At 38.1% G+C, this 20,729-nt stretch overlaps 1 protein-coding gene across 4 annotated transcripts in view; it reads left to right on the top strand.

Moving 5' to 3' along the window:
• LOC131065083 (pantothenate kinase 2) overlaps window positions 1-20,729 on the top strand; it is a 345,145-nt gene that overhangs the window by 224,760 nt on the left and 99,656 nt on the right. For all 4 annotated transcript variants that reach the window (XM_057999509.2, XM_057999495.2, XM_057999488.2 and 1 more), the window contains 2 exons: window positions 10,206-10,352; window positions 10,570-10,728. In XM_057999509.2, coding sequence (XP_057855492.2) covers window positions 10,206-10,352; window positions 10,570-10,728 — 306 coding nt within the window. The remainder of the gene's footprint in view (window positions 1-10,205; window positions 10,353-10,569; window positions 10,729-20,729) is intronic.

The following is a 20,729-nucleotide window of genomic DNA, read 5'->3' as shown; positions in this document are numbered from 1 at the left end:
GCACGTCTGCAAGAAATCAGATTAAAGTTCTTTTCAACAACTTCACCAGAATCTCAAATACATACAAACAAGTATATCACTTTGACATAAGAACACACTAGATATATGAACAAGGCTCTAACACAAAGTCTGAAACTCAAATGCTATCTTTGTATTGCTTGAGAACTTAATTTACAAGTATAAAATACAAAGTCTTTATCACTATAAATTTTTGCAGAGTTTTCTTGCCTGTCAAAAAGATCAAAACTACATAGAGCACCCTCCAATATATATAGGAGAGGGGCTAAGAGCAAAAAGTGAGAAGTCCAACTAACTAAGACTTATTCCACAACTAACTATGACTTATTCCAAATTATAGTTCTGTTGTCTTTCAACTTGTAATTTATTTACATGTAATTACAAGTTACAAGAATGCAAGCAATGTGACTACTTGCAATTACAATTTTTGGCATTACATCTAATTTGTCAAAGGAAAATAACGAATGCATAATTGAAATTAATCTAAGTGTCGAAGACATGACTTTATTTACATCATCCTCTACCTAGGAGGTCTTCATGCTACGACAAGATGTTGGCATTTGAAGTATTCAAGATTGGTGAGGATATTTGTCCAGGAACATCAACTTGCATCATTGATAGTTCTTATGTCCTTTGCCAATGAACTCTAATCTCATCTTCTTGCTTGGGGTAATACTGATTCTTCGGGAGAAGTTCTCTCTGTGCTTATGACATTGTACTCTTTTCAATTTACATCACTATTGTCATCAACATATGACAGCAATAGCTTTTCTTTACTGTCCTTGCATGCATTGAAACCCCTTGTAATCGGGTCTCTATGACCCGATTACAAGTGCAAAAGTATTTAACATTTTTGCAATATCGGCTTGCAATTGGGTTTCAAAGACCCGATTGCAAGTAATAATATAATGGCAATAGAAAGACTTGCAATCAGGTTTCTAAGACCCTACGGCAAGTAAAGTTAACTTGTAATCAGGTTTCTAAGACCCTACTATGAGTAAAGTTAACTTGTAATCGGGTTTCAAAGACCCTACTGCAAGTAAAGTTAACTTGCAGTTTCAGCAAAAAGTTACTACTTGCAGTGACATCAAAAAATTCCTACTTGAAATGAGGAACTCAAAACCCGAAATTGCACAATAAGCTAGGAAAATGAAAGCAAAAACCAACCAAAACTTGGACAACGATGACAAACACTCCCATTGATGATTTGACATTAACAAATACATGTTTTAAATGTCGTAACACGTGCCTTAGAGAGGAAAACTACAAATTTTGAGTAAAAATTTGTGGGGTTGTCAATTTTTTGAAAGTTCAAAAATTGGGACAACACAACAATATTCAGACCTAGAGATAGGAAAATTTAGACTTGCAATTCAGAAATCAGACATAAGAAGCAACAAAATCAGGCCTTGGAGGTGGTGAAACATGAAGAATTAGAGGTGAAACACAGTGATCAGCCCTCTAGGTTTAAACTCAGACCTCAAGGACTTCTCAATTAGACCTAGGGTGGTAAGACTCAGACCTGATTCGATATTGCAAGGCAGGAAGATTGATTAATTTGTGTGGATGACGAAGTTCAATCCTTATTTCTATGTGTTTGAACTACAAGGTCTTATGCACAGCTGACCTTATACATGAAGACCTTCTAAACGTGCTCAAGGCTTGATCAATGCAAAGAACCTCTTCATGTGGACTCATACTTGTGCACACAACCACTTAAAACCTGCTGAGATGAAGAAGGTTGGTCTGAGTTGGCTCCCTCAAGGAAAAAATAGAGGATTGATTGATTAAACAAATGATTAAATGACCCTTGTTGGCTAAGGTAAGGTAAAATGCAATTTGAGAGGGTGTGAAATGTTATAAAGGAGGATTAAAATTTCATGTCAAACAATCAATCCTTCCTATTCTTCGCACAGTAGCAGAACTAGCAGACCTTAACCGAATTCGAGCAGAGCTTAAGTTAATTTATCCGAACCTTAGTGCAAACTTAGTCAAGGAGAGTGCATTTCCAGAATTGATAGGGGGTGTAAGAAGCATAAAACATGTGGAACTTTGTTTTCATATTTTTGATAAAGTCATGTTCTCTTTCAGGTTATTGAAGTCAAGGAGGCAAATGCAACATGAGGACAAAGATCAAGGTGACTCCAAGACATAGAAGATGAGGGGAGATCTTTCACCATGTTTGTGGAAGGGCATACTTCAAAGCCGCCCTATGCATTACTTGCACATTCAACGCTTGCATTTGCGTTCATGCTTAGCAAATTTTGTGTAAGCTCAAGCTTCAAGTGCACCCAGCTTATGATTTGTGCAAAGGTTTGATGGAAGGGCAAAAAAGGTGAAAGGTTGGCAAGTCAAGATCATGAGGGATTCACCAATGTATGGGCAAGGTATTCACATTCAAAAAATGTGGCTGGGACAACATCAAGATTCATTCACATGAAGGGAGGCACCAAGATCTTAATTATCACAGACATTCAAGACGAATGATGAACATTCAAGGAAGACTTCATCAGCAAGCACAAGAATGCAAGGGAGGCTTGCATCAAGATCATCAACATGAGAAATGGAGCAAATGCAATATAAGGATGATGAAGGCTCGACACATTTGTGGATAGATTTTGAAGAGGAAGATCGAGATATCACAACATAAGGAAGAAAGGCTTAAAGATTGAAATTCACTGAGATGGAGAGGATCACAACATTAAGTTTGCTAAGGCATATAAGATAGGCATTAACTCATCAAGGAGAGGAGGAAATCAACACCTACACCTCACATTTTCAGCATTGCAATATAAAGGGTGATAAGTTCAAGCACTTCAAGATGGGGACTCAACAAGGAGAAACATGAGGCAATCTTGAATTTCCTTTGGAAATCCAAAGGAGATAGTCTTGGAAATGCAACATGGAGGTATCCCTGCATCAAGAAGAAGGATTGGCATAAAAGACCTCCATGATTACTTTTTTATCATCAACTTTATCGTCACTGCTTAAATTTCATATTTTCCTCTGCTTCATTTGGATCCTTAAATGGAAAATCGTGAAGTCTTATGGAATAAGATGATTTTCCACAATGCCTTTATGCTATTAATATACAACTAACTAATGTTACTATGTAGTAATGTACCATTGTTATGTTCGAACTTCTAACTAATGAAAAAGGCCATCAAGGCTGCCACCCTTGATCATATTATTGTTACTCATGATTAGGTCATTGATGGGGACATCACAGATGTTAATACATTGGAAGGTATATCTGGAAAGATGCTCAGCATATTGTTGGTTGAAAATTTTGTACACTTGGGGAAATATACGAAATTGTGGTTTCAACCACAGCACACGAGTTAAAAAACTCTCCTAATTAAGGGAAGGCTCCCCCTATCTAACTAAAACTGAAATAAAAACAGGATGGTACAGCAGTCTTCCTTCTTTCTTTAAGAAAGACAATATCCTTTTCTCTTCACAGAAAAGGATAGCGATTGAATATGAACAGTAATAACCACTTTTAAGAAAAAGGAGAGAAAGGAAATGAAGTTTCCTGAAAGCGCAAAGACTTCCGTCACTTCCTTCGGGACGGGACAACAATATCAAGCTCAAAGACTTGACTATTGGAAGTCCTATCTACCCTTTGCTATACTAAATTTCACAATGAATAAAAGACGACAGCACAAAGACTGGAATAATTTATTCTTTTAACACAAAGACAAGAACTAATGCAAGCTCAAAGACTTGCTACTATTTCTTATCAAACAGTAATTTTTCCTCAAGAATAGACGCAAGCTCAAAGACTTGCTGCTCCTTCTAGAGATTTTCCTATTTTAATTAATCTTCTCTACTTGCAGCTCAAAGACTTCAAATCAGATTGGACTAAGCTCCTTTAGAAACACTTTGCATAGAATAAATAAAAAGAATGAAACTCAAACTTGTAGCTCAAAGACTCAAAACTTGAGTAATCTTTCTTTATTATTCTTCAAAACCTTCAATTCACATACATAAGTTCAAAGACTTTTTGCTGTAAATTTGGCAGAGTTTTTGCTTGCTTTCCCAAAAGATAAAGATTACAAAGGACCCTCTCTTCTATTTATAGGAGAGGAGCCTTGAGAAAAAGGTGGGAGGATCCTAACTAACTTGAGAAATTCCCTCAACCACCAAGACCTATTCAACAACTAATTATGACTTTATTAACTAACTAAGACTTATTCTAACTATAGTCCTAATCGGACACAACTTGTAGTTGCCTTACCAGTAATTACAAAAATGCAAGTGATAACAACTTACAATATTTGAATGGAAGCGACTGAGAATTGCTCACTTCTCCATTCATCATGAATCTTGAGTTGTAGGTCTGCAAGAACTTCTTCCTCGGGCAGCAGCTCATCATTCTGATTTAAAATGTCGCAGGATGCCTTTTTGCAATGGGAGGTTACATCTTGAAAGACTGCTTCACGCAACTTTAAGGTTTCATCAATTTCTTCAATGAGTGATTTGAGAACAAGAGATTTGTTCTCTAGGAGTTCCTCATATTCAATGTACGTGACTCTGGAAGGAATCACGTCATGCACCTGAAGAACGCCCAACTGATGTTGAGGCATCTTTCGCCAAGAAACTAAATTTCCCTCAACCTTCTCCAGATTTAGCTTGAAAGCACCCTAGATTTGATTCAACTTATCTTCAATGATCTCCAATTTAACCATCATTTCAAATACCTGTCTTATGACTTGTGAATGTAAGTCATGCAGTTGATCAACCCAGGTGTCTAAGGCTTGAACCTTTTGGGCGGCTCTCTTGGTACCTTGGATTGGTTCACTGACCGTGGAAGAAATAGGTACTTGGCCTTCTCCACTTGAAGGTTGAGTAATACTTTGGATAGCTGCCATGAGTCTTTGATTCTCTACTTCCAGTTGATCTTTCTTGGTCAACACCTCATCATATCGTTGTACCAATGTAGCCACTGTTTGTTGAGCATCGTGCTTGACAACCTCATGAGTCTGCTTACCCAGTTGAACTTTGGTGATCCGATAATCAGCTGCTTGCATTTCTTCAACTGGTTTATCTGATATTGGTTCAGCAATCTTTGCCACTCTCATCCGGTTTTCATCAACGATCACCCTTGAAACTGTCTTTGCCCTCTTTACAGCTTTAGGATTTGATTGTTTCAACTGTTGATAGTCGAAGGGATCAGGTGAGATCACCTGCTTCTTCCTCTTTGCAGTGAAGGAACTGAGCCATGGATGTAAATCCATTAACTTTGATTCTGGGATAGAGGGAGAAGAAGTTTCTGTTTGAATAACAGTGGTGACCTTGGGAGAAGTGTTCCTCTGGATAGCCACCATAGTCTGCTGAGTGACGACAGGACGTGATGAAGATGTCATGAACTCATCAAAACAGGTCATAGAAGTATCAATATTAGACACAGGTACATATGAAGGATCTTCCGAAAAGATATTCAACAAATTTTCCTGAGGATGGCCTTGAGATGGTTCTGCTGCTGAAAGTGGGAGGACGTTCTGCGGAGATTCCAAAACTGAAGGGGCAGATTGAGAGCTCACATCTATCACAGGAGGAAACATGGGTACCTCAATAGGAAGTGAAGAAAGAGAATTATGTGGAGACTCTGTAGAAAGTGACTGAGGAGCATTATCAGATTGAGTTTCTTCCTTTGAAGCTTCACGATCAATCACATGAATTTCCAACTGTGGCTTCTCCTTGCCTTGAATTGTTATTTCCTGAGGATGAAGCACCATTGCACGGCTGACTCGCAATTTAATCCTCATACTAGAAGAGGATGCACCTTCTTTGTTGTGTAGTTGAATTTCAGACTTCCGCCCAAGAGGACCTGTAGAATCATCTTCTTTCCCAACCTTAATCTTAATGAGCTTGACACCATTATTCTTTAGCCAGATATTGGTATTGGCAAGAACTGACTGGAATCTATCCAAGATAGAAGTGCCTTCCTTGTGGGACCAGTGGATAGAAGGAAGCAGAGCCTCATCAACATTCTGATTGACAAACCTAGGATCAAGAACGTTACCATCATCAATCATACCTTGTGGCATGTTCACGAGGTTTAGATCCACAATCTGTTCTGCAGTGAGTCGGCAGTAATCCATCTTGCGAACCTCCTTTTTGGGTACGAAGATCAGCCCAGATATCTTCTATCCGGTGTACATGGATGAAGGTCTTCTTGATCTTCTCCTTCATGCCTCGGTAATTGAAATCAGCTCTAGGTTTGAATCTTTTGAGTCTGATTTCCTGCAACTCAGTCTCCATAGCCCTGGCCTTGATTGAAGTCATTAGAGAATATTGACCAATCTTCAATGGGTTGTTGGAAGAAATACCCATGCCAACCTTGTGCTTAATTGACTGGTGGGTATGCACAGCAATGATCTGCCTTCCCAATTCCATGAGAATAATCTTATCTGTTGGGTACCGTGGGAGCATGTAAGGCTGCCCGCCATAGCATCCAACTCTCATGTAGGTAAAAGTTGGAAATTGGAGAAACAAACAACCATATTCTTTCACCTTTTCCCATGCTTCATCTGAGACTTTTTTGTTCTTCAGGTTCTTGTCAAATTGACACAAATAATGACCAAAGAAAGCGTCCTGAACCCTTCTAAAATGAGACCTACTTGATCTTAGAGGCAACTGATCATAGTATTCCCAAACCGGTACAAGCATGCGGTCACCCTTGGTGGAAAGACCTAGGAAATGTCTAAGTGACGCAGCAATATAGACGAGATATGAATTCATGTAGAAGGTGAAGGTAGTAGGGACGACTGCAAGTTGCTCACACAAAGCATCACTGATGATTTCACCCCAACAGATGTGCTGATACTGCCCTACTAACATAATAAATTGGTACATCCAAGGTTCAAAAACATTGGAATGCTCCAATCCCATCATACGGCTAAGAAGAGTAATAGTATCACCGATCTCATTCTTGAAATCAGACCGATATAACTTTTCCCATCTGGTAAGTGCAGTGCGAGGTTCATGAATCCATTTGTTGATATGACGCTTACAGTCTTTCTCCCTTTTGGCAAAGTATTCAGCTGCACTTTGCTTGGAGATCTCTATATAAATAGTTTCGGAAGGTATTTTAAAAACCCTGTCTATAGCTTCTGCATCCAGGCGAATGATCACTTCCCCGTCATCATTTCTAATGACTCGTGTCTCTTTGTCAAAATGATGAGCACATGCTAGAATAAATTCTGGTTCTAGGGCAGCAACTGGAAAGGATGCGGCATGATGGATATGGCTGTCCAGCAACCGTTGCATATCACCTTCCTTCGGATCTTCAATCCTTTGTATGAATTCGGACATGTCAACATGCCCTATCTTAGTATCCTTGATATGATCAAGGGAGGAGGAGATCTGTGACTGCGGAACTTCATTCTGGTATTTATCATACCTGTATTTCATCTTTTTTGGAGTGGGAGATGATGATACATCTGTCATCTGGAAACAACCGGGAATGCTGCAATGTAAATCCAAGAGTATCAAGGCAATATCAAAGTCAGTATCTTTAGACATTTTCACTCCTCCAAATGAGAAAGTTCAACTTTCGTATTTTGGCTTTGTGAGAGGAGATATAAGAGGTGGAAAAATAAGCTTTTGACTTATTTCGGGTTTTGAAACATTTTTTGCAAGTACACAAGAGGGAAGTAGAAACGTGTAATCGGATTTTAAATTCCGAATGCAATTATACTTGCGAAACACGAAGCATGAATAAATGGAAGGAGAATGAATTTTCAGTTTGGAAATTGGGAAGAACACATTTGCAATTGGTTTTCTAAATCCAAATGCAAACTTATTTACAAACTGAAAATCGAAGGAATGGACGGAAAAAGGTATTTAGGCATACGAGAAATGACGAAGATGATAAGTACGGATGAGGGAATTGGAAGTGGATAGGTAAAAATGAATTTCGGGAAGATCACTTGGAACTTTGTCATGCCAAAATGGGAAGGACTTTCAACTTGCAATCCGGATTTCAAAACCCGAATTTGGGAAGAACTTGATTTTTTCGTCATTGAAACTTGATTTTTGGACTAAAGAAGGTTAAGTCTTTGTCCAAAAAGGGAAGAACGCATCTTGAGGTAGAACTTTTCACACTTGCAAATTTCTTTGCAAATTGGGAAGATTGCAAATTGGGAAGAACATATTTGGAAGAACACATTTTTCTTGTTTTGAAACTTGATCTTTTGGATCAAAGAAGGTTAAGTCTTTGGCCAAAAAAGGGAAGAACACATATTTTCCTCATACTTGCAATCGGGTTTCTAAAACCCGAATGCAAGTAAAGAAGGAGAATTTTCAATGGGGAAGAACACATTAGTTTACAAATTTTTTTGTAAAATGGGGAATTTCCTCTCATAAACCCAATATGAACATGAACAAAACCAAAACTTAAACAAGAAAATGTAAGGAAAGAAACAAGAAAGAAATACAAAAATAAAAATTACCTTGAAAAGATGAGGAGAGATCCAAGCTTGTAGAGTCAACCAAACATGGAAGATGAAACCCTTTAAATAGAATTTAAACAAAGGAAGAAACTTAGCCACGCATGGTGACCAAAGAAAAACCGATTTGCTATAAAAATGCCATGAAAAATGCCAAGGAAGTAGTTCGAAAATTATTTGATTCATCATTAAATACAAGAGAAAGCAAAAATGATTTAGAATTGAAAGCATACCTTGAATGAGAAAGGTGGGAAACTTGCAAAAAACGTGACTGGTTTTTAGGGCGTTTTTGCAAATCGATTCCCCAAAATGCGCACAAAACGGTTTGAATGAAGTTTGAAATCCAACGCATTTATGATTAAATCAAAAACGCCTTAGGAAAGAGTAGATTCGAACCTCCAAACCATGGCAAATGGCACAAATACATGATTCAGAAAAAAAACGTTTGAAGAAGACAAATGGCGATAATCAGTTTGATAGATGCATAAAACAAGGGTTTGAATCCTTCAAAGTTGCAGCAAATCCGCATTTGGAAGGAATCCCTATCTTTCCTCGAAAAAATTCGAACCCAAATCAGTTTGCAAAGGCATGGGAGAAATTTCGGGTTTTAGAAATGAAACAAGAAGTTTTCAAAATGTTCATATTTTTGCCTCTAAGGCAAATTTCGGGTTTTAGAAAAGGAAATACAAGTTAAATTACTTGTAATAGGGAAATAGAATTCCCTTTACAAGTGATTTTACTTAAAACATGTAAAGGGATTTTAAAATCCCATTTACAAGTTCTATTTAAAAATAAAAAATAACTTTAAGTCATAAAAACATGTAAAGGGGTTTTAAAAACCCATTTACAAGTTTTACAAAACACTTAAGTCATTCTACTAGTAAAGGGGGTTTTAAAACCCTTTTTACCAGTTTCCAAAAACTTGTAATTAGAGAAAAATTCCCCTACAAGACCAAAAGCTTCAAGGGGGTTTTGAAAAACAAATTACCAGTTACTGGTAATTATCGAAAAATTCCCCTATATTGAAGCAAAAACATAGCAAACGGACTCGAAGCACGACGAAATTCGAAAAGTAGCTTGGGGATGGATCAACAATCGATCCAGTCCAAGGATGGGGTGAATTTCTACCTCGGGAAGCGTGCCACAAAGTAAATTTTTTCATTTTTTAATAAAAATTTCCATGTGATAGTCCAATTTTTGAAATCAAAAATTTAGGACAACACATATAATTGACTTGTAATGCAAAAATGAAAATGAAAGTGGTACAATATGTAAAAGATGAAAAAAGACAAATGGAAGAATTATATGTGGATTGTAGATAATGTGAATGTGACGTGGGAGTACATATAGATGTGCAACATTATCCAAAATTATGGAGAGCTCTGTATAAAAGTTAATAATGCCCCTGACTAACTTTTATAACATAAAGGTGGCTCCCAATTGCAGTGATGTTTATTGTTGAGCTGCTGTGGTGGCCAACCACATAAAAAATACTTAGTTAAATATTATTTGCAATATATAATAAGCTATATACCACAAAATGTTACCAATGATAAAGGTTTGATTTGTTATTTTCTTGTATTAGTGATATGCATTTTGAGTCTATAATATATTCTTAGTGTGAAGGGTACTGCAGGACATGATATTTCTGTTCTACTTCTCAGTCATTTTTCTGAATTCATCTCTTTTTATTGACTAAAAAGCATTTTCCATGTTTTCTGTTCTGTTTAGGAGAAGAGATTGCTGGCTCTTATTGAGGGTGTTCTTGCTGCGAATATCTTTGATTGGGGATCACGGGCTTGTGTTGAGCTTTATCATAAAGGCACAATTATTGAGATTTACCGCATGAGTCGCAAAAAAATGCAACGTCCCTGGGGTGTAAGTTATGCTCTAAAAGACAAGTTGTGTCTGGACTCTGAAAATCATATTTGGTTTTATTTCTGCAGTTTTATTGCTAGATCATACTGATATGGCAAGTCAAATAATCTAACGTGTGCTTGATATTATAATAATTTAATGTCAGCAACTGTTTTCTGGTACCATTGCAGTTTTCATTACTGACCATACGTCAATACTTATATATATTCTTGGGCAGGTGGATGATTTTGATAAATTTAAAGAAAGAATGCTAGGATCTGGGAAAGACAAGCCCAAGCCACATAAACGGGCACTTCTATTTGTTGACAACTCAGGTGCCGACATTGTGCTTGGAATGCTACCTCTAACACGCGAACTTCTACGCCGTGGGACAGAAGTATTCTTCTAATTTCATTTCATCTATATTCATCTTTGTAAGCATGTGTGATTTCCTAGCTTGCATTGATAAAATAATTATTTTCAACAATCAAAATGTCAAAAAGATAAATCTGCATATTCTTTTAAAGGAGGATCTTTTCCTATTAAACCCAGTGTGTATAGACAATATCGGTTTTCTTAGATAGCATGACGTCAAGGCATAAAATCATAAATGCAGAGTCAGAGATTTACTTCCTTATCTCTAACAAAGGCAGATAGTTATTGTGCACTTGTATTTCACTATTTAGCAGCAAACATTACCTAGTTGCAAAATATGATTCAGTATCTTGCAAATGATTTCAAAGATCATATTAACTAGTTGAAGTTTACAATGTACTTTGTGACGTATTAAATTTTAGCTCAATTAAGCGCATGGGTATTCTTCCTTCGCACACACCCCTGAGGGAGGATTGGGCAATCCACTATTACATCAAGTTAGGGCAGAGTCTAATTATACTTTGACTGAAATGTTTGTATAGTCTCTCTTGTTTTTGGAAAAGAACTTGAAACCAGGTTAATTTGTACTTTGTTTGGTGCTGGGGCCCTTAGACTGTTGGTCTCGTGGACGCCATTAAAATTCTTTCATTCATTGATATATAGTTCTTACAAAAAGTAAGCGTCAGCAGGTTGTTACTGATATCGAGGATGTATTCATCAATTCTTCATGTGTTTGCATTGATGTTCAGGCATTAGTTTCAAGGGATTGAGAATGCACTGTATATATTCATTTCATCTAGACTAATCCAATATAAAGTTACTTTTTGTGATTTTTTTATTTGATACCATTCTGAGTATGTATGTGATCGGCTTGGATGATCTGTAAGCTATCCAATAGTCAATACTTGAAATTTACAGATTATGTGGTCTTCTACCTCAATTAGCTTAAGATTGACAGATTAGAATGTGCTGTAACTATTGTTTTTTAGTTATTGGAAATGAAATAAAGTCACCTGTATGAAACAAATATGAAAACGACAAGAAACATCAACCACAAACAATCACAAAGATTTTAAGTTGGAAACGTCTTTGTTGGAAAGCAATTTGAAAGTTGAAATATTCCAGCTTCATACCCTTCCTTTGGTTGTTCTATTGTCACAATCACTCATCTTCTCTGCCTTAAACTAGTTATTGCTCCTACAACTGAGCTTTTAACTAATTTTGCACTGATATGTTTACTGTTGGGCTTATGCCTCTTTAAATAGAAACATTAGGAGTGTTCTTTTGTGTTATAGATGACTCCCAAACATGAAAATTTGTTTTCTATTACTCTGCAAATATATTGTACGTGGACAAAACCACAACTGTTAAGGTAGAACCTTCATGACACTAAATCGACCACCATGTCCCAAATATAACCATCATGATAGGTGTGATATTTGCCACCACATATTATATTGAACAGTTTCATAACTAAATAAACTGCTCTCTGTCTTCTGCTCTGTTTTGATTGAAGTCCTTTGTTGATTGAGGAAGTAAATTGTTTTTAGCATCACTTTGGTGTGTGAATGCGAATAACTTTGTGTTCTGAGCACATTAACTACTCCAAAACCCAACTCGCAAAGCTCAAGTGGCAGCACTGAGTATGTGTTTAATGTCTCCAGTATGAATCAGTGGGTTCTTGCAGATTTTTCCTCTAATGATTTGATGATCTTTCAAATCTGGGCAGAATTGAATGCACAAGACATTCTTGCAATGATCTCAGGCACTGGGAACTATTTTTCAAGGTTAGGGCCTGACAATGTGCAGATTTTAAGAAACAAGTACGGGAAATCATCTACAAGATGTACTTCACAGTAAGTGCCATAGCTTCTTGTTGCCCCCATATTTGGCATACCTAAAATTTGAACTTCAAATTTGGTATCAATGTTGAATGAAGATCCAATAGGTGTTTTTGCGTAAACAGTGAACACGCAATCCAAGATCGTTGCCAGTTAAAATATGAAAAATGGATGAATTTTGGAAATTACCAAGAATTGAAGGAAACCATTTGATAGGCATGTCATCAGCATCATTTTGTGTCATGTGGCCAATTTTTGCATGAACCCAGTTCGTAATTTGTCATATATTAAACCTTCAAATTTTGGTGTCTGTCGCCCAAAAATGACTAAAATATCTCATCCTAGGATTCGTCATGATGTGTAAATAATTGTGTGGACCCGTTTCCCTATCATCAACACGTGTTTCAAATTTCAGGACCTAACTCCCTACCGTTTGAAAGTTATGTCATTTTTCTCAAGCATGAGCATTAAATTTAAAATATTTAAATGATTTTTCAAATAAATAATTTAATATTTTAGATTATTTTAATATTGTGGCCATTTGAGGGGAAAAGTTGTCTAAAAACGTCAGTTGCATTCCTCCTTTATCCTCCTCCGTGATCAATGGTTTCTGAGGTCAAAATCATAGTCTTTGAAGAAGAAGGTTAGAAATGCTCACTTTTTGAGCATTCTTAACCTCATTTCTTAACCTTTTGCCAAAATGGTTAGAAATGCTCAGTTTTTGAGCATCCTTAACCCATATTTCTAACCTCTCACAAAAAGGTTAGGAATGCTCCAAAATTGATCATCTCTAACCTCATTTTCTAACCCCGTGGGCCCGATTTGTCAAGAAGGTTAGAAATGCTCCGTTATGGAGCATTCTTAACCTCCTCTATAAGAGTCTTTAAAAAGAAACTTCAGACAACAGGCTATGAACATTCATCAATGCATTGAAGAAGAGAGGGAGTTCATCATATGTTGCAGCTGCTTTGGAGGTATGAAAGCAAATTACGGGAGCCTTTGAAAGAGATTTCATCTCACGGTTGCAATAATGGCAGAACACACAATGTATTTGTTGAATAGACTTTTGAAACTTTCAAGTGGTTGCAGTTGGCAAGGGTAATGAACTTCTCTGCAACCTATGCCAGTATCGTCTCTGCTTGTGCTGAAATGGAAGTTCAAGCTCTGAAAAGAGTATCGATATCCACCAAAGTATAATACGTTTTATGCCCCGGCTGACATGTTTGCAAAAGATATGGAAGCAAAGACGATGCATGAGAAATGTTTGACAGAATGATGTATAGTTAGCACGCATACCAACTGTGGTTAAAATTCACAGAATATGGAAGTTTTGTCATGGCAATTACAATTTTATTCCCTCTTTGCTCGATAATCATAATTGAATGTCTTCAAACTGTCACGATATATGGATTTATTGTGGTTTTAATGAGTTCAATACAATGATAAATGGTGATGAAAGGATAACCAAGTTTACTTTCTACAAATGGTATCTATTTCTCATCGCAATACAGATGTATTTTTGATGGTGATGTGGACTATTTAGATGGTGTCCGATGAAGCACAATTATGGAGCGGATGCTTTGGAAACCTTCGAACAAATGAAATTGTAGGCATTGAAGTTAAATTTTGTATCTCTTGCCAACTTTTCCTGCCCACATGTGTATATAAATTGGAGTTTTAAAACAGTGTATGAATATCACCAAAGCATTATAGAAGTTGGGACTTCTATCAGACATTTGGTTGGAAATGAAAATGTGGAATTGCAGACATTTGTTAGACAGGGTACTTCTAATATATGTTATTGGATTTGTTGAAAAGCCTCTAGAATCTTTCAACAGCCTACGCCATCTCAGCTTTACATGTTCATCATAGCGTAATTTGTTTTACATAATGCATCAAGGAAAGGTGGAGTAGAGACAAGTCGTTGGAACTGTTTCAAAGAATGCCTCAATTGAATGTGACCTCATGAAATGCAATGCTTACAAAATATGTAGAAGATGGATTTGTTGAAAAGGCTATAGAAACTTTCAAACAAATACAATAAACAAATATAAAACTGCATGCAAAAACCTCTGCCAGTATCCTATCCCTACGTGTGCTAGAATGGGAGTTTTGGATCAGGGTGTAGACATCAAGACATGCAGAATAATATATTCCAGTTGGGAATGCTTTACTAAAAAGCAAAATGTGGTTGGGAAGACAAGGGATGTGAGCTATTTCATATAATGCGTTGAAGATAATGTCATTTCATGTAATGAATAATTGTTGGATATACACCAAATTGAATTGTTCAAAAAAAAACTTTAGAAGCCTTCAGGAAAAGGGCAGTTGCACATCGCTTGTCATGTCCCCTTTCTAGAGTGGACATAAGAGACGGAGGAGTTGGCCTATCATTGAAGTCTCGTAGGCTAGTAGAGGTTGATTGGGACTCATTCAGTGCATATAGTGACTGGATTTTGGCTTTACAGGCAGTTTGGAGCAGTTCCTAGATTTTAGGGGATATCCCTAAATTTTAGGAGGTCGTGACAGTTGCCAATCGTGAGGTTATTCATGACCTTTCAGATGGTTTCAGTTTCAGGAGATTTGGGTGTGTTTCCTAGTTTCTAGGAGCATCCCTAGATTTTAGGGATGAGACTGCCAGTTGATCCATGATTTCCGACATCAGTCATAGACAAGTGACAGGTTCAGTTTCAGGCTTTTGGTGTGTTTCGAGCTTTCTGTAGCTATTTGGGTTATATTTTTAATATATTTAAATATTTCCTAAGTTAGCGTTTTAATATTAAATAAGGCTATGTCTATAGCCATTTCAAAGTAATAAGGGGTTTTTGAATTCATTTGGATTCGTATGCCCATGTGTTATAGCTCGTTGGAGAGGTCTTGAACTTTTCTAAATGATTTTCACTTGCTAGGGCCCTTTTGGCGCTTGGAGTTATTTTATATTGAAAAAGTGGTGTTTTTTCTATACTTGGACGCCCAATATTGGGAAATATGACTTTATATTAAAGCGCACTTTTCATATATCTTTAGGGTTCGATTTGGAAGGAAAGAGATATAAGGAGAAGGAAACCTAATTTCTCATTATCTTTTACATATTGAAAACTTGTTTGGTGTGATATTGCTCTGGTAGAGCAATTCTTCAATCTGGGACGCAAACCCCATGATTGGTACTAGCTGGGACGTAGCCCTCAGCTATTGATTGGCAATGGATTCTTTTGGCTGTGGCATTATTGGTCAGAGTGTATGTGCTATTCCTTGTGGAGATTTAGATTGCTTGGTGAGGGTTTCAGCAGGGTGGTTGAATTTCCCAGCCGGGGCGTGATTGTTTCAGCTTGATGCCACCATTATAGTAGGTACACTTTACGTTGGAAGTGGTGAAGACTTTCATTCAGCCATAGCTGGTGTTCTTGGTTTGTGTTCATCATCTACCCTTCAGTTGGCTCCATTATTGGATGTAAGCACATCCCCAGTGCGTAGGGAATAATCTGGATATTATAAATCAGAAATCTACCTGGTACGATTTGTATCAATTCTGATTTAATTGAATGTTCTTACTTGTTTCAGCTTCCTTCCTTATTTGCTGTTCTTTATTCATTACTTGCATATATATTCAAAAAAATACAAAAAGAAACCAATTATTCTACAACTTCTCTCTATTCTGTAAGAGCATCAGCAAAATCACAGGAAAAATATAGTTTATTATTTTAAAAATTACAGCGGATCAACAAGGGGATCCATCAGGGATCTTTCAGTGGTATCAGAGCCTACATCCTGCCAGCCTATAGGGTTTATGAGAAATTGTCACATCTGGGTATTGGATAAAAGGTTTTGATAATTCATTTCGGCATCTGGGTAGTTGATAAAAAGTTTTGATAATTCATTCCAGCATCTGGGTATTTGATAAAAGGTTTTGATAATTCATATCAGCAACTGGGTAGTTGTCAGCCTACACATTTATGCTTACAGTTGACAGCTGGTAAGACAATACGTTGGCCAAAGTCCCAAAATTGTTGAGAATGAACTTTATTTTGACCTCCGGGATCCGTTGGGATATCAGTTTAGTTACAGCGAAATACCATGGCTAGAACTAAAATTGGGCGCTCAAAAGTTTCATCTTCTCCAACATGTAAAAGTAGGATGCCTCCTGCCAAGATATTTAATGATACAGTTATGAGCAGCTATCATCAGTATTGTTCTCTTCCTAAGATGATACGTGAGCTCCTTTCCTTCACACAATTTATGGGTGTACCCGGAGCAGACGAAGATAACTTGGTAGCTACAAGTTCAGATTAGTGGCAAAGAAGGAAAGAAGAATCAAGGGTGCAGGAATCAAGAATGGACAGAGAACTTTCATTTAGGGGTAATATACCTTTACATAAGAATGTTTTGGTGCCCTCAAGTTCCGATGAGTGGGACAAGAATTTATGTGATGGTTTTGTTAGACATGTGGATTCAACTCAAAGAGACATTAGGACAGCTTTGGATAATGAATTGGTCTCACCTTCTGTGCAGGGGATTTCTCAAGAGGCAACTGATTTAGAGGTTAGTAATTCTGATTTTCATGACAACATTGAAGTACTTTTGCATCAGCTTGAGGTATCAATGTCTACACTTGTACAAGATGGTGCCAATGGGCTGTCACATGAAGGTATTCAAAATTCGGGTACCAATGATGCTTTGAATGTTGAGAACTCATATCATGATGATTCTGATTTTATAGATCAGACCTTAGAATCCAGCCCAGTATGTTCTCTTAGTAGCACTGGACCCCAGGATCGTGAGCCAGTGGGTTGTGCGGACACATGGGATGCAAAAGAGAGTGATGACAGTGCATTTTCAGCAGTATCATCATTGACGGATGTGGTGTTCTCAGAGGCACAGAGCAGCAGTACTTTGGATGAGGTTGTATGCATGGCCGAGTGCATACACGATGTTGACTACAGAGAGGTACAGGATACAGATACAACTTCTTTCCACAATGTAGATTTTGAGTTTCTATAGTTACAGGAGAGCCAACATTCTCGGACTGCTCATCACCTGATTGGACAACTCAAGGTTGATGACAGGAGTATAGACACAGTTATTGAGCATTTCGATGTCGCTCGCCAGTTCTTGGCTACACATAGTTGGAGCACCCTCATGATTGATGAGCAGGGCAGCATTGATTTTTCCTTACCGGAGTTTCATGCTCTTTATGGAGCCATTGGGATACTGAAGCATGAGTATTAATAGTTAGTGGCTGACCGAGATTATCTCCTTCAGAGGGATTTTATTAGTTATGGTGCTTTGTTGAGGGAAGAGGAGGAAGTTGATATCCTCTCTCAGGAGCTTGAGGCGACTGTTGTTGCATGGGAGAATACCTAGTTGTCCCTTCAGGAAGCAAACTCCAGATTGGAGGAGCTTTCTGATGGATTGAGAGTGGCACAGACATCATCAACGACAGATACAGTACAGTGTTCTACTGTGACACTGCAAGATTCACCAGAGAGTTGTGATTTGACTTACGATATTACTCCATCATTGTTTTCACAGGCGACTAGCAGTTTGTCAGCGGGTTGGGAGTATGATACTCCTGTTGACTTGTTTCCTTCTCTGGAAAGAAAATCTTCTTTTACACCTCTTATAGCTGACGAGGGAAACCAGTATGTTTCATCGCAAAGCCACAGTGCTCAGTTGAGGTGTATTTTGGATTTTGGATGTCAGACATATGAGTTGTCTTCGGATTCATGGTTTGAGAGCAGCGGGAGTGATGATGAGTTTGATGGACAAGATTATGACACAGGGCCATTGAGTGAGCCTATGAGAGTCCATTTAGATTACCTCGCGAGGAGTGCACTTCATTTCTCTTTTAGTCCGATTGTAGATGATTGGATGGCTCGCAGATGTGAGTTGGTTTGGGACTTATGCTATCCGTGTTGCAATAGTGCTCTGCCATCTTCAGAGGATAGAGTTATTGATTGCAGGCACCTGATCCAGCAGTTTGGGATGGATTGTTTGTGGGATCAGCAAACAATCATCCGTTATGATGAGCAGCAACCGTCAGAGTTTTTCATCTCCTTGACACAGAGACTTCATCCAGGATCATGGGGGAAGGATGATGCATGGATTAGCAGGTGTGTTGTTGTGGATGGTTATCACAGGTGTGAGAGTTTCACAGTGGCTGTAGAGAGACACGGTATCGAGGATGCGTCTTACTATCATTGTCTCTTCATGACAGATGGATGTGGATTTAGTTTTATTTGGGATCCTGGAGTTGATTCATTTGATACAACATCTTATAGGGATTATAGTATGTTGCTCCAAATACTAAGATTATATGGCACCTATTTCAGAGGAGAGCAGTAGGAGTAGTTTATGTCCTACAGGTGGCTTGTGTGGGATCATGGTATAGACATGTGTAGTACCTTTCTTTCGTGGATCCTACATGGGTTGCTTCACTTCAGATGTATAGATGTAGTCGTGGGTGTACAGTGGTTGTTGACACTTGGACGGTATGTTCAGAATTTCACGAGGATGGAGCTGGAGATTACCCACTATCCATCTCAGTTTATCGAGCAGAGTGGGATGACAGTTGATCCACAGGTTGATTGTCATCAGATAGCTGACGTGGATAAGTTATGTGATGTTACTCCTAGTGAGTACTTTGAGCCAGTTGATGTGGCAGTTTCACCTGATTCTCTAGACAGGGTGATTGTTTCATTGCTGGTTGGTGATTACATATTTTTAGATGCCAGCCTGGATAGTGATGATTTTAGTCAGTATTATATATTGTCTAGTGAGTTGGCATTAGATCTTCCAGCACATCAGCAGCAGTGTGTGGCAGTTGTGTGTCACTTGTGTCAGATGGGGTCAGATCAAAGAGAGTCTTCCATGGATTGGCATTCATTGGATATTATGACGGATGTTATGCATGTTGGTGATCACAGACACACTAGTGATCTTGGCATTTATGGATATTTGATCTATGGAGATGATATAGTTTTCCATTGCTCACTTGAGGTATTCAGTGGGAGCTATGCTTTGCTCTGGGACCCAGGTAGTGTTGATTTGACAACACAGGTGCTTCAGCGTTTTGAGGAGCCATTTCAGACTGGGGTATTGCATGTTGTTTATATCAGAGATGAGCAGCAGTTACATGCAATGATTTGTTTACGTCTTATTTGGGATGGTGGAAGATTGGTGTTCTAGTTGCTTGTGGGCAAGCAACTCCGAGAGGGGAGGATTGTCATGTCCCTTTTCTAGAGTGGACATCAGAGATGAAGGAGTTGGCCTATCATTGGAGTCTCGTAGGCTAGTAGAGGTTGATTGGGACTCATTCAGTGCATATAGTGATGTTGTGACCATTTCACACATCGCCCCATTAGAATGGGGACCCCCTCTATTTGCTTTAGGTTTTGCTTTCCCTTAGCTAGTTTTTTTTTTAATTTCTCTCTGCTTTCTAGGTTTTTGAGTGAGTGAATGTTTTGCCTGGGCTGGCTGGATTAGGGCTAATCTTTGGAAGCTCGTTTAAGGGTTCTTTCAAGCTAAGTCTAGTCTTGTTTTTGGGAGTTGATTAGTCGTCTGCCTGCCTGGAACCTCAAGTTTGCCATAATGAAGCATGCCTTTCAGGAGAGTCAAGTTGGTTAGATCAAGGAGCAAGGGAATAGGTCTCAGGTCAGGTTAGGTCTAGATTGAAGGTTTTTTGTTAGGGTCCTATTTGTTTCCCGGTCTGAGTCAGTTGAGTAGAGTTATTGAAACAAGGGAGTTGGTTTGATCAATATCGATGAAGAATGAAGTAAACTGAGGTAAGACCTGGCCTTGAATATCAATTTCGCTCCTGACCCTTCCAAAGGGTCCAGAGCGAAAATCATTGTAGACCTCCTTTTCTTCTCATTTTTGGCTAAGTGTTGCTTTCTAGGGCATGTTTGAAGGTGAATTGATATGTTTTGCCTGGGGATGGAGTTGATTGGTTTTTGAAGAACAAGATTGTTGCCTGAAGGAGAATTTCGCTCCTGACCCTTCCAAAGGGTCTAGAGCGAAATTCATCATAAACCCTATTTCTTGCCTTGGATAGACTTGCAACCTTGTTCCTAGCTTGGAAAATGATCTAACTTTGCCTTATGAGGTGGTTTGAAACTTGAAAAGTAAGCAATATGGTTTGTAATGAGATTTTCGCTCTTGCCCCTTCCAAAGGGTCCAGAGCGAA

The sequence above is a fragment of the Cryptomeria japonica genome, chromosome 1, assembly GCF_030272615.1.
Source record: "Cryptomeria japonica chromosome 1, Sugi_1.0, whole genome shotgun sequence".
In the NCBI taxonomy this organism is placed as follows: domain Eukaryota; kingdom Viridiplantae; phylum Streptophyta; class Pinopsida; order Cupressales; family Cupressaceae; genus Cryptomeria; species Cryptomeria japonica.
The sequence above is the reverse complement of the archived record's forward strand: the minus strand, read 5'-3'. Positions and strand labels throughout refer to the sequence as shown.